At 34.1% G+C, this 14,449-nt stretch overlaps 1 protein-coding gene across 6 annotated transcripts in view; it reads left to right on the top strand.

Moving 5' to 3' along the window:
- Window positions 1-13,731, top strand: part of EFCAB7 (EF-hand calcium binding domain 7) — a 47,053-nt gene extending 33,322 nt beyond the window's left edge. For all 6 annotated transcript variants that reach the window (XM_015434860.4, XM_015434845.4, XM_074004914.1 and 3 more), the window contains 4 exons: window positions 3,102-3,250; window positions 9,414-9,623; window positions 12,081-12,188; window positions 13,474-13,731. In XM_015434860.4, coding sequence (XP_015290346.3) covers window positions 3,102-3,250; window positions 9,414-9,623; window positions 12,081-12,188; window positions 13,474-13,548 — 542 coding nt within the window. In that variant the 3' untranslated portion in view covers window positions 13,549-13,731. The remainder of the gene's footprint in view (window positions 1-3,101; window positions 3,251-9,413; window positions 9,624-12,080; window positions 12,189-13,473) is intronic.
- Window positions 13,732-14,449: the final 718 nt, after the last annotated feature.

The following is a 14,449-nucleotide window of genomic DNA, read 5'->3' as shown; positions in this document are numbered from 1 at the left end:
GATTAATAAAATTCATAATATACATGAGTATTATCTATAGGAAGATGTAATTATCTTGTAACTTTAACGATATAATCTTTTAATTGGCACTAGAGAACATTCTATAAGAGTGAATTTGTGGCTTTCTGATGGTAAAGTTGGTGATAAGTAAAATTCTAATTTAAAAATTTAGTTAAATTGGCAGAGTTGACGGTTAACATTTTTTGAGAGCTTACCATCTACCATGTACCAGCTGCTGCTCTATGCACTTCTACACGCCAAGTCTATGAAGTAGTACTTTATTATTCTCACTTTATAAATCAGGAAATAGAATTAGAGGTTAAGTGACTTGACCAAGGCTACACAGCAAGAAAGTTTCACAAATAGGCTCCAGAACTTTGAACTCCATGCTATCGAAAAGTCTCCAAGAGTTATTGACTTAGAAAATGATTTGGAGGAATGTTTACTTTACAAACAATAATACTGCAAAGAAATGAGAGCTTTTAAGGTTTTAATGTTTCCCCTGAATAATAAGAAAATGTACTGTTTATCTGTAAGATTATTTTAATAAACTTTTTTTACACTTAAAGATGCTTTTATTTTATTTTGTTTATTAATAAACTTTATTTTTAGAGCAATTTTAGGTTTACAGAAAAACATAGGCTGGGTGCTGTGTCTCATGCTTATAATCCTAGCACTCTGGAAGGCTAAGGTGGGAGGATTACTTGAGGCCAGGATTTCAAGACCAGCCTGGACAACAGAACATATTGTCTCTTAAAAAAAAAAACAAAAAACATTGGCCTGTAATCCCAGGATTTTTTGAGTCTGCGGTGGGTGGATCACTTGAGGTCAGTAGTTCAAGACCAGCTTGGCCAACATGGTGAAACCCCACCTGTACTAAAAATACAAAAATTATCCAAGTGTGGTGGCAGGTACCTGTAATCCCAGCTACTTGGGAGGCTGAGGCAGGAGAATCACTTGAGCTTGGGAGGTGAAGGTTGTAGTGAGCCGATATCATGCCACTGCACTCCAGCCTGGGTGACAGAGTGAGACTCTGTCTCAAAAAAAAAAAGAAAAGAAATATATCCATATATTCCTCCTCACCCTCACCCACAAGTTTTCCCTATTATTCACATCTTGCATTTGTATGGTACCTTTGTTACAATTGATGAGTGAATATTGATACATAATTATTAACTAAAGTTCATAGTTTACATTAGGTTCACGCTTTTTGTTCGTTTAAGATAGAGTTGCTCTGTTAGCCAGGATGGAGTGCAGTGGTACGATCTCGACTCACGGCAACCCCTGCCTCCAGGCTCAAGTGATCCTCTCACGTTAGCCTCCTGAGTAGCTAGGACTACAGGTGTGTGCCACCACACCCAGCTAATTTTTGTATTTTTTTGTTGAGATGAGTTTCACCATGTTGCCCAGGCTGGTCTCAAACCCCTGGAGGGTTCACTCTTGTCTTGTACAGGTCTATGGATTTTGACAAATATATAACGTCATGTATCCACCATTACAATATCATACACAAAGGACTATCCTTTCTCCATTGAATTGCCTTTGCTCCTTTGTCAAATATCAGTTGAATATATTTGTGTCAGTCTATTTCTGGGCTCTCTATTCTGTTCCATTGATGTATTCATCATTCTTTCACCATTACCACACTATCTTGATTACTGTAGCTTTACAGTAAGTCTTAGAGTCAAGTGTTAATAAATTTTTAAAAAATTAATGAGGATTGAGAATTTTAAGTTTTAAAAGGTAGATTAGTTTTTGATAGTCTCTATAGTACAGTATCTAGATACGTTTTTTAATGTATTTGTATTATATATCAAATAATCTTTTTCATCTTGCTTTTCTACATAGTAGCTCTAACCTTGATTTTTGTGTTACTGTTTCTCTTCACGATTGAATTTAATCTGCATTTATTTTTTTCCCCTTAAAAAACATGAATAACTTTCAACTCTAAACTTTTTTTTTTTTTTTTTGAGACAGAGTCTCGCTCTGTCATCTAGGCTGTAGTACAGTGGCACAGTCTCAGCTTACTGCAACCTCCGCCTTCCGGGCTCAAGTGATTCTCTGCCTTAGCCTCCCGAGCAGCTGAGACTACAGGTGTGTGCCAGCATGCTGGGCTAATTTAATTTTTTGTATTTTTAGTAGAGACGGGGTTTTGCCATGTTGGCCAGGCTGGTCTCGAACTCCTGAGCTCAGGCGATCCACCTGCCTCGGCCTCCCAAAATGCTGGAATTACAGGCATGAGTCACTGCGCCCGGCTTCTAAATGTTTTAAGCTATTAAATCAGTCAGCCAGTTTTAGACAGTTATGTCTCTGCTGCCTTTCTCACAATAATGCATACAAAAGAGATGCTATCTCAAATAAAAGTACCCATTTCCCTTGGGTATATTATAGATGGGAGTTGGGAAATAAAATCTTCCCTGTTGTAGGATAGCTAATAAAATATCCATAATAAATAACTACTTATTATCCATCTTATAGACAAATTCAGGAATTATACATGTCTAGATACTTCTAGGTAAATTTAGTTTTGTTCGTAAATAGTGTTAAAATGGGCATAGACTTACCTGGGAAAATGTGGTTGATTCATGGATTCCAAAGTGCTCCCCATTATCTATCTGTCTTTCAAGACTCAGGGACAATTTAGCTAAAATTAGAGGAATCAGGCATATAGTAATCTTAAATATGACACTATTTATATCTTTCTTTCTGAAATCCTAGTAGTTTGGGGAGTATTATATCAAATTCATCCAGTTTCTGCTGACTTTAAGTGGCAAATACATATGAAGCATTTTATATAACAATGTATGCTCTAAATAGGCAGGCAGATTGGAATTTATCTAGAAATATTACAGTTTCCTCTAATTTTAGAATATATTTGCACTATTTATAATTTCAGGATTTGTTGAAAAACGAAATTGTGTACTATGATGTATCTATGCTGAGTTATGTTTTGAGCCATTTTTATTCCACTTCTATACTGCTCATAGATTCATAGGCCTCTTTTAAAATAAATATCTATGAATAATAATATATCATAGACATTTTATTAAAGTTATGAATTTTTAAATTATGTAAGAAAAAACTTTTGGTTGTTTAAACAGATAATTTTGATACAAAGAGGAATGAACTAACAAGACAAGGATTTATGGATTTGAATCTAATGGAAGCTAATGATCGAGAGGGAGATCCTTGTGACCTTTGGGTAACTCTACACTCTATGGGCTACAATAAAGCTCTGGAGTTGACAGAGGTAAAGTATTCTTAAAGTTTTGCTAGTGGGTTTAGTGTACATAATATTTTACTTTATGAACGTTTTCCTGACATATAACTTTTGAATTGGGCACCCACATCTTTGAACTTTAGTATATGAATGAATCCTGGGTGCAACAACATGTTTCTGTTAGTTTATACAAGTTCTTGTTCTCACCTGAAATTTAGTTACTGCCAACATTAAAATAATTCAAAGACAAAAGAGTTTAAACACATAATATGCAAGAAAAAAATTTGATATTAAAAAAATTAAAATTGGAAAAGGCAATTTGAGTTACTAAAGTCTCATTTATATAGGGAAACAATTTGTCTTAACAGTGTAAAGTCTCTCTTAGAATAAGGAGAATTTATCTGTATTACACCTTGGATTTCTGACCTTTTGTAAAGGGTACTTTTGGGGTTAATATTTGTAAAATACTTGGAACAGTGGCTGGCTCATACAAAGCACTGTGTATGTATCAGCTATCATCATCATTATTATCATTAACATGATAGGTATAGAAGTTGAATAGGACACATAATAAATCATGGGGTAATAAAAATTTAAAAATTAGGTCTTCGTTAAATTATATATATATATTTTTTCTTTCATGCAACAAATATTTATTGAACATATATATTTTTTTAAATTTGAGACAAGGTCTTACTCTGTCACACTAGCCGGAGTATAGTGGCACAATCATAGCTCACTGCAGCGTCGACCTCCTGGGCTCAAGTGAGCCTCCTGCCTCAGCCTTCTGAGTAGTTAGGACTACAGGTGCATGCCCCCATGCCCAGCTAATTTTTTAACTTTTTTTTTTTTGTAGAGATGGGGATCTCACTGTTTTACCCAGGCTAATTTCTATATTTATATGTCAGATTTAAAATATAGAATTTAAGAGTTTCCATTTCAGGCCACAAGTTAGATAACAATACATTTGTTTATACTCTTAAAATTAAAAATAGTGTTTGTCCTTTTTCCGTACTTGAATCAACTTAGGAGAGCAATACTAACGTTGAAAAATTTTGTTTTAGATACATTTAGACTTTGGTTTCATTCCTAGTTTTGACATCATTCAAGACCTTCATTAACCTGTTTTCTGAGAGGTTCTCTATTGTTTTCCCACTTTTAGAAATAGGAGGTGAATAGTTACAGTAACTATTTATATCCTACTTTAGCCTAACAGTCAATGACTCCCACATTTTAACCATGTGTAAAATCAGTATCTAATCTATGAACAATATTGATTGTGCTACCCATGTTGTTGTTTAATAGGAAAATTAGTTAAGAGCAATTTAACACTTTTTACTGCAGTTACTGATGTCATTTACCTTTGAAACTATAAGCAAGAAGGATTTCTGAGCTAACATTTAATTTAATTTAAATTTTATTTATTTATTGAGTAGATAATATATTTGTATCATTTAAATTCAAAAGGTAAAAAAAAATACAGTATACATTGGAAAGTATCAATAGATGATGATCAGACTGCCACTCAGGAACTGAAATAAAAAGACAAAGCTGAATTTATTGCTTACTATAAAGGAGAGCTATGCTGGCCAGGCACAGTCTCTCCACTAAGAGCAGAATGCTCACTTATATAGGGTTTGGGGGAAGCATGGAATTCAAGGATTGCCTGGCTTTTAGAGGCGTAAATGAGTTAATAGTATCTGTGGAAGCATGGTTAGAGGCGTAAATGAGTTACTAGTATTTTTTAGAGGCGTAAATGAGTTAATAGTATCTGTGGAAGCATGGTTACTTGGATGAGACTGTTGATTAGTTGGCACTCAGTAGTGTATTTACGCATGTGAATCCATTTCTGATTGCCTGACTTTCAAAAGTGAGGAGCTGATACTGGTTGCCTAACATAAGTATGTTAATTGAAGTAGAGCTGTTCCTGATCAGTTGAACAGATTTAAAACCTTTTTTCTTACTAAATTTCTTTATTGTTTCTCATTAAATTCTTATTACTTATTTCTTTATTTTTCCTTATTAAATTCTCTAATTTAGGCTGTAGAATTACAGATTACACATTCACTGTATCAGCCTATGAAGATCCTCTGTTAAAGAGCAATATAACTTCTTTATAAGGGCATTGCCTCTTTATCACTGTAACTGAATAGTTGCTCTTTTACTGAATTTGATAGGTAAAACTTACATGTTTAGTTTTGCCCCCTTTTTTTTTTTCTGTTTTCCTTTTTAAAATAGAATTTCATGATATTAATTTCTTTCTAGATTCAGAACTGGGAGAATTTACTTTCTTTTTTAAAGTTTAAGCACTACATGACTTTCTATTTCCCTTTCGTATGGGTTAACAGGTAGTTGAGAGCTAAATATTGTGCTAAATTTAAGTAGCATCCCATAATCTAGGTTTTATTATTACAGTCTTCCCCATCTTCCTTATCACATATATTGTTAATAGTTTTACAATGAATAATTTACAGTTAATAGTTTTCTTGCTTGTTGTTTGCTTCCTATATTAAGTTAGTAGGATAAAGAAAATAAGTAAATAAAACACCAAGCCCATGAAAAGAAAAAATAATAAAACTATAGGGCAACTCTTTTAGAGGTGATAAGATTTTAATTTAAAAATTTTAGAATGTGCAAAAATCACTAGTATTCCTATATACCCACAATAGTCAAGTTGAGAGCCAAATCACGAAAGAACTCCCATTCACAATTGCCACAAAAAGAATAAAACACCTAGGAGTACAGTGAACAAGGGGGGCCAGCAATCTCTACAAGGAGAACTACAAACTACTACTCAAAGAAATCAGAGATGACACAAACAAATGGAAAAATATTCGATGCTCATAGATAGGAAGAATCAATATCATTAAAATGGCCATACTGCCCAAAGCAATTTATAGATTCAATGATATTCCCACGAAACTACCATTGGCATTCTTTACAGAACTAGAAAAAAAATTTTAAAATTCATATGGAACCAAAAAAGAGCCTGAATAGCCAAGGCAATCCTAAGCAAAAAGAACAAAGCTGGAGGCATCACACTACCTAATTTCAAACTATACTACAGGGCTACAGTAACCAAAACAGCATACTACAGGGCTACAGTACTACAGGGCTACAGTAACCAAAACTGGTACAAGAACAAACATATAGACCAATGGAACAGAATAGAACATTCAGAAATAAGACTGCACACCTACACCTGTTTGATCTTTGACAAACCTGACAAAAACAAACAATGGGGAAAGGATTCTCTGTTCAATAAATGGTGCTGAGATAACTGGCTAGCCATATGCAGAAGATAGAAACTGGACCCTTTTCTTACACCATATACAAAAGTTAACTCAAGATGGATTAAAGACTGAAATGTAAAACCCAAAAGTGTAAAAACTCTGGGAGACAACCTAGGCAATACCATTCAAGACATAGCCATGGGGAAAGATTTCATGGTGAAGATGCCATAAGCAATTGCAACAAAAGCAAAAATTGACAAATGGGATCTAATTAAATTAAAGAGCTGTGCAGCAAAAGAAACTATCAACAGAGTAAATAGACAACCTACAGAATGGGAGAAAATTTTTGCAAACTATGCATCTGACAAAGGTCTAATATCCAATATCTATAAAGAACTTCAACAAATTTACAAGAAAAAAAATTCCATTAAAAAGTGAGCAAATGAACAGACACTTCAAATGAAGATATACATGCAGCCAACAATCATATGAAAAAAGTTCGACATCACTGATCATTAGAGAAATGCAAATCAAAACCACAGTGAAATACCATTTCACACCAGTCCGAATGGCCATTATGAAAAAGTCAAAAAACAAAAGGTGCTGGTGAGATTGTGGAGAAAAAGGAATGCTTATACACTGTTGGTGCGAGTGTACATGAGTTCAACCATTGTGGAAGACAGTGTGGTGATTCCTCAAAGACCTAAAGACAAACATTTAACCCAGCAATCCTATTACTGGATATACACCTAAAGGAATGTAAATTGTTTTATAAAGACACATACACATGTATGTTCATTGCAGCACTATTCACAATAGCAAAGACATGGAATTAACCTAAATGCCCATCAGTGGAAAACAGGATAAAGAAAATGTGGTAAATATACACCATGGGATACTATGCAGCCATAAAAAAGAATGAGGTCATGTCCTTTGCGGGGACATGGATGGAGCTGGAAGCCATTATTCTTAGCAGACTAATGCAGGAACTGAAAACCAAATGCGACATGTTCTCATTTATAAGTGGGAGCTAAATAATGAGAACACATGGACACATACAGGGGAACAACGCACACTAGGGCCTATCAGAGGGTGAAGAGTACAAGGAGGGAGAGGATCAGGAAAAATAACGAATGGGTACTAGGCTTAATACCTGGGTGATGAAATAATCTGTACAACAAACTCCTATGACACATGTTTACCTGTGTAACAAATCTGCACATGTACCCCTGAACTTAAAAGTGTAAAAAAAAAAGAAAAAAAATTAGAGAATATGTTTTAACATGGACCTTTTAAGATGTTTTACTTTCAGTGAATATTCAAATATTGATCCTGTTTGGTTGAATAAAACTGATAGCCGTGACTTATATTACCAGAATTTACTAGTACTGAACAAATAAACCTTTAAAAATGTCATACTCATAATTATTGTAAATAATCTTTAAAAATTTTTACAGAGGTGATGTGTATGAAAAATCAACCCAGGTCTTCTTTTTAGTGCAATGATTTTTCATTCTACTACTTCTCTTAAAAAGGCAAATTTATTATTGCCAAAGGTTGAAGTTGATTAAAATATTTTTAAAAACAAAAATTTCTGTTTATGGTCTACTAAAATTAACTTCAGACTTCTTTCTTTTATTTCCTTAAAAGATGACCACCAATTTGTGAATTTATTCAGTTATTCAACAAATACTTATTGAATACCTACTATGTGATAACTGCAGGAAAGAGGCACTGAGGATACAAAGATGAATAAAATAGTCAAAGGTCCTGCCCTTATGAAATTTATATGCCACGGAGAATGATTAATTAATTAAAATTATATCGGCCAGGCGCAGTGGCTCACGCCTGTCATCCCAGCACTTTGGGAGGCCGAGGCAGGTGGATCACCTGAGGTCAGGAGTTCAAGACCAGCCTGGCCAACATGGTGAAACCTTGTCTCTACTAAAAATACAAAAATTAGCCGGATGTGGTGGCGGGCACCTGTAATCCCAGCTACTCGGGAGGCTGAGGCAGGAGAATCACTTGAACCCAGGAGGCAGAAGTTGCAGTGAGCCAGGACCACACCACTGCACTGCAGCCTGGGCGACAAGAACAAAACTTCATCTCAAAAAAAAAAAAAATTTCCAAGGTGTTCTGAAACAGCTCAAAGGCTGAAGTAGAGAACAGAAAACAGTGGGGGAGTGAGGGAGATTGAAGTGGCCAGAGCAGATCCCACTGCGGAGGTGGCACTTAAGCTTTAACCTGAAGTGGGAGGACAAGGTACCCATGTGAAAATGCATGAGGATAATCTTCCAAGTGGAGAGAACACTATGTATGAAGGGCTTCATTTGCTCTAGGATCTGAAAGATCAGGGTAGCTGATGCATAGAGACACAGGAGATCAGGTTGGATGGAGAGGCAAAGGCTCTTTATGACATTGGCTTTTTACCACATTGTAGGCTGTGGTAAAAAGACTAAGGTAGATGTTAGAAAAATTTCATTCCGAATGCAGAAAATATTTTTAGGTCTCATATTTTAAAGGTGTTTTTAGATTAAACTTTAGTCAGTGCTCTGTGTCCATGCAGTAAGCTTCGATTGTAAATGTAATAATTTCTTTAGAACCGTTTGATGAATTCTTTCTGTAGCCCTCACCTTAGAAAAGATAATTAAATAACATGGTATTTGTTAGCATTGAACCAAATGGAGAGATGGTATTATGGCTTAAAGAAGGTAATGTATTACTGGTTTGCTAGAGGTTATTCTTTTCTTTTCTATGGACATTATCAGTTAATATTCTATTAAAAAGTCAGGATTTCATGCTTGCTTATTACTCAATTCATAGTACTAAAATTTTCCTCTAAAAGTATATTAGAAGGACAAGCTGGAAGGTGTAGCATATCTTCTTATATGGTAACATATTAATAATTTATTTTAAATTCTATCAAAAGGCTAAAACAAGATTTTTTTTCTTCCTATCAGGCATGTCCATTTGTCATTGATATCTATGCAGAAAAATGCAAGCCAAAAATTAAAGCTGTCCATATGGAGGCATGTAGTGGACAACTTGAGAAGGCCATTTGTAAATCTGTTCTTAGCAAGGGTGATGCCAAAGTAATGGATGGCTATGAAAATATAATCGTGCATACTTACAGTTGTGACACCTGGATAACGTCAGTTATTGAAAACAAGGTATCAATTATGAGGTGGTTTTCCTCATTTTGCTATAAAGCTTACTAATAATTCCTTGCTCTATTCCTACGTGGTAATTAAGTATCCCATCACATTTATAATGTTTATAATGTATAATTAATTTTTCTTGTCAGGTTTCTAACTCAAACTGGGAGTGATAATTTTTATATGGTTTTTAAAGGTTTCTAATTTTTTTCTCTTAAAATATTAGGAAAATTAAACATTTGGGTATCAATGCGAATAGAGCACAATCTGGATACAAAGTATTTTATTTAGTTTGTTTCTAAACATTTTTACATATACATAACTATTTAAATAATAGATATCATGTTTTAAAGAAATATTATAAACAAAGAAAAAAATTTCAACCCAGCTTTTTACACTAACATTGCAGAGATCCTATAGATTATCATTATTTAATCTAACTAAATGTATTCTACTGTCTAATACCTACTTTCATCAAGCTGATTATTTCTACCTTTGGCTCTCTTCCCTGCTATTAATACTATTGATATTACAGGTCAAGAGAATAAGAGCATAAATTCTTAGTCAGAAATATCCAGTTCTCTAGAAATTATAAATTTTCATAAAACTTTATATAAGATGGCTAGGTGCTCAGTACTGTTGACTTATTTCTTTTAGGTCCTAGGTGAGCCATATTTTTATGCCTGCCATAAATTTCTTAAAATACTTAAAATTTGGTGGCATTTTTAGTCAACCTGAGAATATATTATGTAACTATTTTAGTCACAGTAGGAGCCACCAGAAAATGTAAAACTTGATCTCTGTGTTCAAGGAGTTTATGGCCTATAATTGGAAAGACAAAATTAATACTCTCGAAAGACATCAGAGAATAATTAAATGTTACATAATGTAATACTGTTTGTGTGTGTGACAGGAGTTTCATTCTGTTTCTCTTGTAGTTGTTAATTTGAACCATAGAAGTTGGGGAAGGATTTGTTATGAGGGGGGAGGGAACTGTGATATGGGATTCGAGCATTGAAGGAGACTAGGATTTAGATATGCAGACAGACAGCCTTTAGAAGCAGGGGAAACAGTGTAAGGAGAAACAAGGGGAAGGGTATATATGAAGTATAAAGGAAAGAGTGAGAATATCTGCTTTGCAGAAATGGACAGCTTTATTTGAAGGAGGATTAGGAGGTAAATAACATACAGAATGGATCCAAATTATATGTTATCTTGAAAACGAGATAGAGGAGTTTAGACTTGATTAACTAAGCTTGGGTCCCCACCTAGTAGATTGCAGTTTTCAAATGGACCAATCGTGCCTCAGAGGGTGATTCCTAGAATCCATCATGGTTCCCTTTCTGTCCTCTATATTTTATTAGGGTTAAAAAGGTGAAGGGAGTCACACTACCTTACCCCAACTCCTCTGTTCTGCTATCAACTATTAGTTCTCAATTCTCTGCCTCTGTTTTCCTCAAGGAAAATTCAACTCTCTTCACCAAAATGTGATAATAATGCTAACATTTTACACCTTATTGTGTGCCAGGCATTTACTTCTCACAACAACCCTATGAGATAAGTGCTATTTTCATTTTACAAACAGGAAACTGAAGCACAGAGCAGTTAAATAACTGGCAAATGATTACACAGCTAAGTAGTAGAAGACTTGAGAAATAAATTCAGATAGTCTAACATTATACTACCCCCTTAGTAGTCATTAGGGTATGATCGCAGATTCTTACTAGGGGAATAGTTTGATTCCTGCATATTTCCCATTTATCAGCGTCATTCTGCTTTCCCTTGTTCCCTGTCCATCCTAGAGGCCATTGTCTATTATCTCAGTTGTCACTTCTTCCAAAAAGTCTTCCTTGAAACCCCAGTCCAAGCTAATGTTCATCTTCTGTGTTTCTATAGATCCTTCTAAATACCTCTATTACAAGACTCAGCAGTGTTCTGTAATTGTCATTTTATTTGTCTCTCTCCCCTAGGGTGTGAGCTAGGAGTCAGTAATTCTATCTTTTATCTCAGTGCACCTAGACTCTAAAACAATGCCCGATACAAAGTTGATAATAAATATATTTATATATTGTGAATGAAGGAGTAAAAAGATGTTTTAGACACATTAGTTGGAAGGTAGTATTAAAATGAATGGAAGTTGAAAAAACTAGAGATAACAACAAAAGAAACAGACTATTGCTATCCTAAGTCAAGGATGAAATAATGTGACCCTAGTATCCATAATACCCTGGGAATGAAGATTAAAAGGTGAGTAAATTTAAGTCACATTTAAAAGAAAAAGTTTATATAAATGGTGACAAATTGGAAAGAAAATGAGAAAAAGTAACAGAAACAAAGTTGAAAGAAGCAGCCAAATTGTATAAATTTGTAGTGCACTATATGATGTTAAAACAGAATTTCAGGGTTTATTCTGAGGCTTATATTTGTAATTAAAGAAAGGACTAGCAACTTATGAAACTTTTTTTTTTATAGTCAGATGAGAAAGTGATTATTCACATCAACAATGAGCTAAGTAAAAACTGTGTAAACAACAGAGGACTTAACATATTTGCGGTAGAAGTGGGACCCAAATCTACAATGGTAATGTATTATTTTCTAATTAAAGCCTTTTGTTTTATGTCTTTGAAAAAAATTTCCTATTAATGCTATGAGTAAACATGTAGATACAAAATGGAGTGGAAAATTATTTTAAGTATATTTGTATCAGTATCATTCTATACTCAGAGACAGGAGACTTTGGTTCTAATCCAGTTCTGTCACTGTTTGTTTGAGTGACTATGGGAAGTTCATTTACTTCTATGTTCCAGTCTCTTTAAATGTAAAATTAAGATAATATCACTAGGCTGGACGCAGTGGCTCACGCCTGTAATCCCAGCACTTTGGGAGGCCGAGGCGGCTGGATCACCTGAGGTCAGGAGTTCGTGACCAGCCTGGCCAACATGGTGAAACCCCGTCTCTACAAAAATACAAAAATTAGCCAGGCGTGGTGGCAGACGCCTGTAATCCCAGCTACTCAGGAGGCTGAGGCAGGAGAATCACTTGAACCTGGGAGATGGAGGTTGCAGTGAGCCGAGATAACGCCATCGCACTCCAGCCTGGGCGACAAGAGTAAGACTCCGTCTCAAAAAAAAAAAAAAAGATAATGTCACTAGTTTTATGTACTTCACAAAGTTAATGTAAAGATTAAAATGATGTACATGAAAGTAGTTTTTTACATCATATAGAAATGTAAAGTATTAATAAGAATTTTGATAACCCAAAATGCTTTTTATCTGCATTATTAAGATTTTCTAAAGTATCCTGAGAAGGAAAATGCCTCTGAGTTTTAGATAAGTAAGTAAGTCAAGAGCTAGAAAACAGCTATAGTTCCAGTGTTAGCAGAACTCTGGGTTTCTGATTTAGCCAGGAGTTCAAAGGCAGGGACAGATCAATAGAGCTACCTACTGGGCAAGTGAAGGGAGAGAGGAAAAAGCTTCCTATTCTTACCCTTTCTATTTCCATACTGTCCATTAAATCCTAAAATATTCCGGAACAGGATAAAGAGATTATCTTTTCTGTTTCTCCAATTAAGATTTTAGAAAATGCTCTAGGCTTAGCAAGGAAAGGATATTTTCTCCTCTTTCTACCACTCTACCCACATTCACACACACCAACTGACAGCTACTATATTAGGGTAGAATTTAGACTGGATTATCCTGTTAGACCTCAGATCATAGATTGCTAGTCTCTGCTAAGGACAAATATTGTAGAATTTTATCTGTACAGGGATATTCTCATACAAGGCCTAGAAACGTTGTCCTATTTAAAAATTAGCCAAAAATAACAATATATAAAAAGAATAAAAGCTTTCTATTTTTATATGCAGGTTTGTCAACATGTAATGCCTCTGAATGAACGACAAGAATGGATATATTATTGTATATATTCTCTTATTTCTTAAATAATTATACTTAGAACTTACCAAACTAAGAATTATTTCAGATTTAGCCTGTTATTTATTAAACAACTAAATGCTACTTAATTTAACTGATGTACCTAAATAATAATCTATTCAATTTATATGCATTTTCATTTTATGTCAATGCTATGTACCTTATTATTTAAAATATACGTAATGCTTTCATTGTGTAGTGTTCTTATTTAGTAGGAAATCTAAGCACATTTTATTTTTGAATAGTTAAGTCAATAAAATTACAGGTAAGATTTTTTAAAGTAGTATTCAACACATTCGGCAAAATCCTCTATACTTTAGGTTTTTGTACTCTTAAAAACAAAACAAAACAAAACAAAAACTGGCCAGGTGTGGTGGCTGATGCCTGTAATACCAGCACTTTATGAGGCTGAGGCAGGAGGATTACTTGAGTCCAAGAGTTTGAGTCTGCAGTGAGCTATTGTCATACCACTGCACTCAAGCATGTCTCTAAAAAGGATAAATAAATAAAAGGTAAATACAAAGTAGCCATTTAGTTTTCCTATCACACAAAAGAAATTAAAGCAAAATTTGGAAAAATTTATTTTTATGTAAAGAAGCCAAAATCTAATGACAATAGTAGGAATATTTTGTTCTAATAGTAAACTTTCATGAATTTATTTGTGGATTGCTTTTAATTAAATATATTATGAAATAATAGGAATTAAATTTATGTTACATTTAATAAAGTAGTACAGGGTATGAACAATTATATTAAACAATTCATAACTGTATGACAATATCAGTAACAGAATACGTGCCAGTAAATTTCAGCTTTTGAAATATCAATACCATTATGGCAGTATATTATTTTTGTACCCAGTACATATTAGCACGTAGTTTAGATGTCATTTGGGTTTTTAACCCTTGA

The sequence above is a fragment of the Macaca fascicularis genome, chromosome 1 (genome assembly GCF_037993035.2).
Source record: "Macaca fascicularis isolate 582-1 chromosome 1, T2T-MFA8v1.1".
Lineage (NCBI taxonomy): Eukaryota > Metazoa > Chordata > Mammalia > Primates > Cercopithecidae > Macaca > Macaca fascicularis.
The sequence above is the reverse complement of the archived record's forward strand: the minus strand, read 5'-3'. Positions and strand labels throughout refer to the sequence as shown.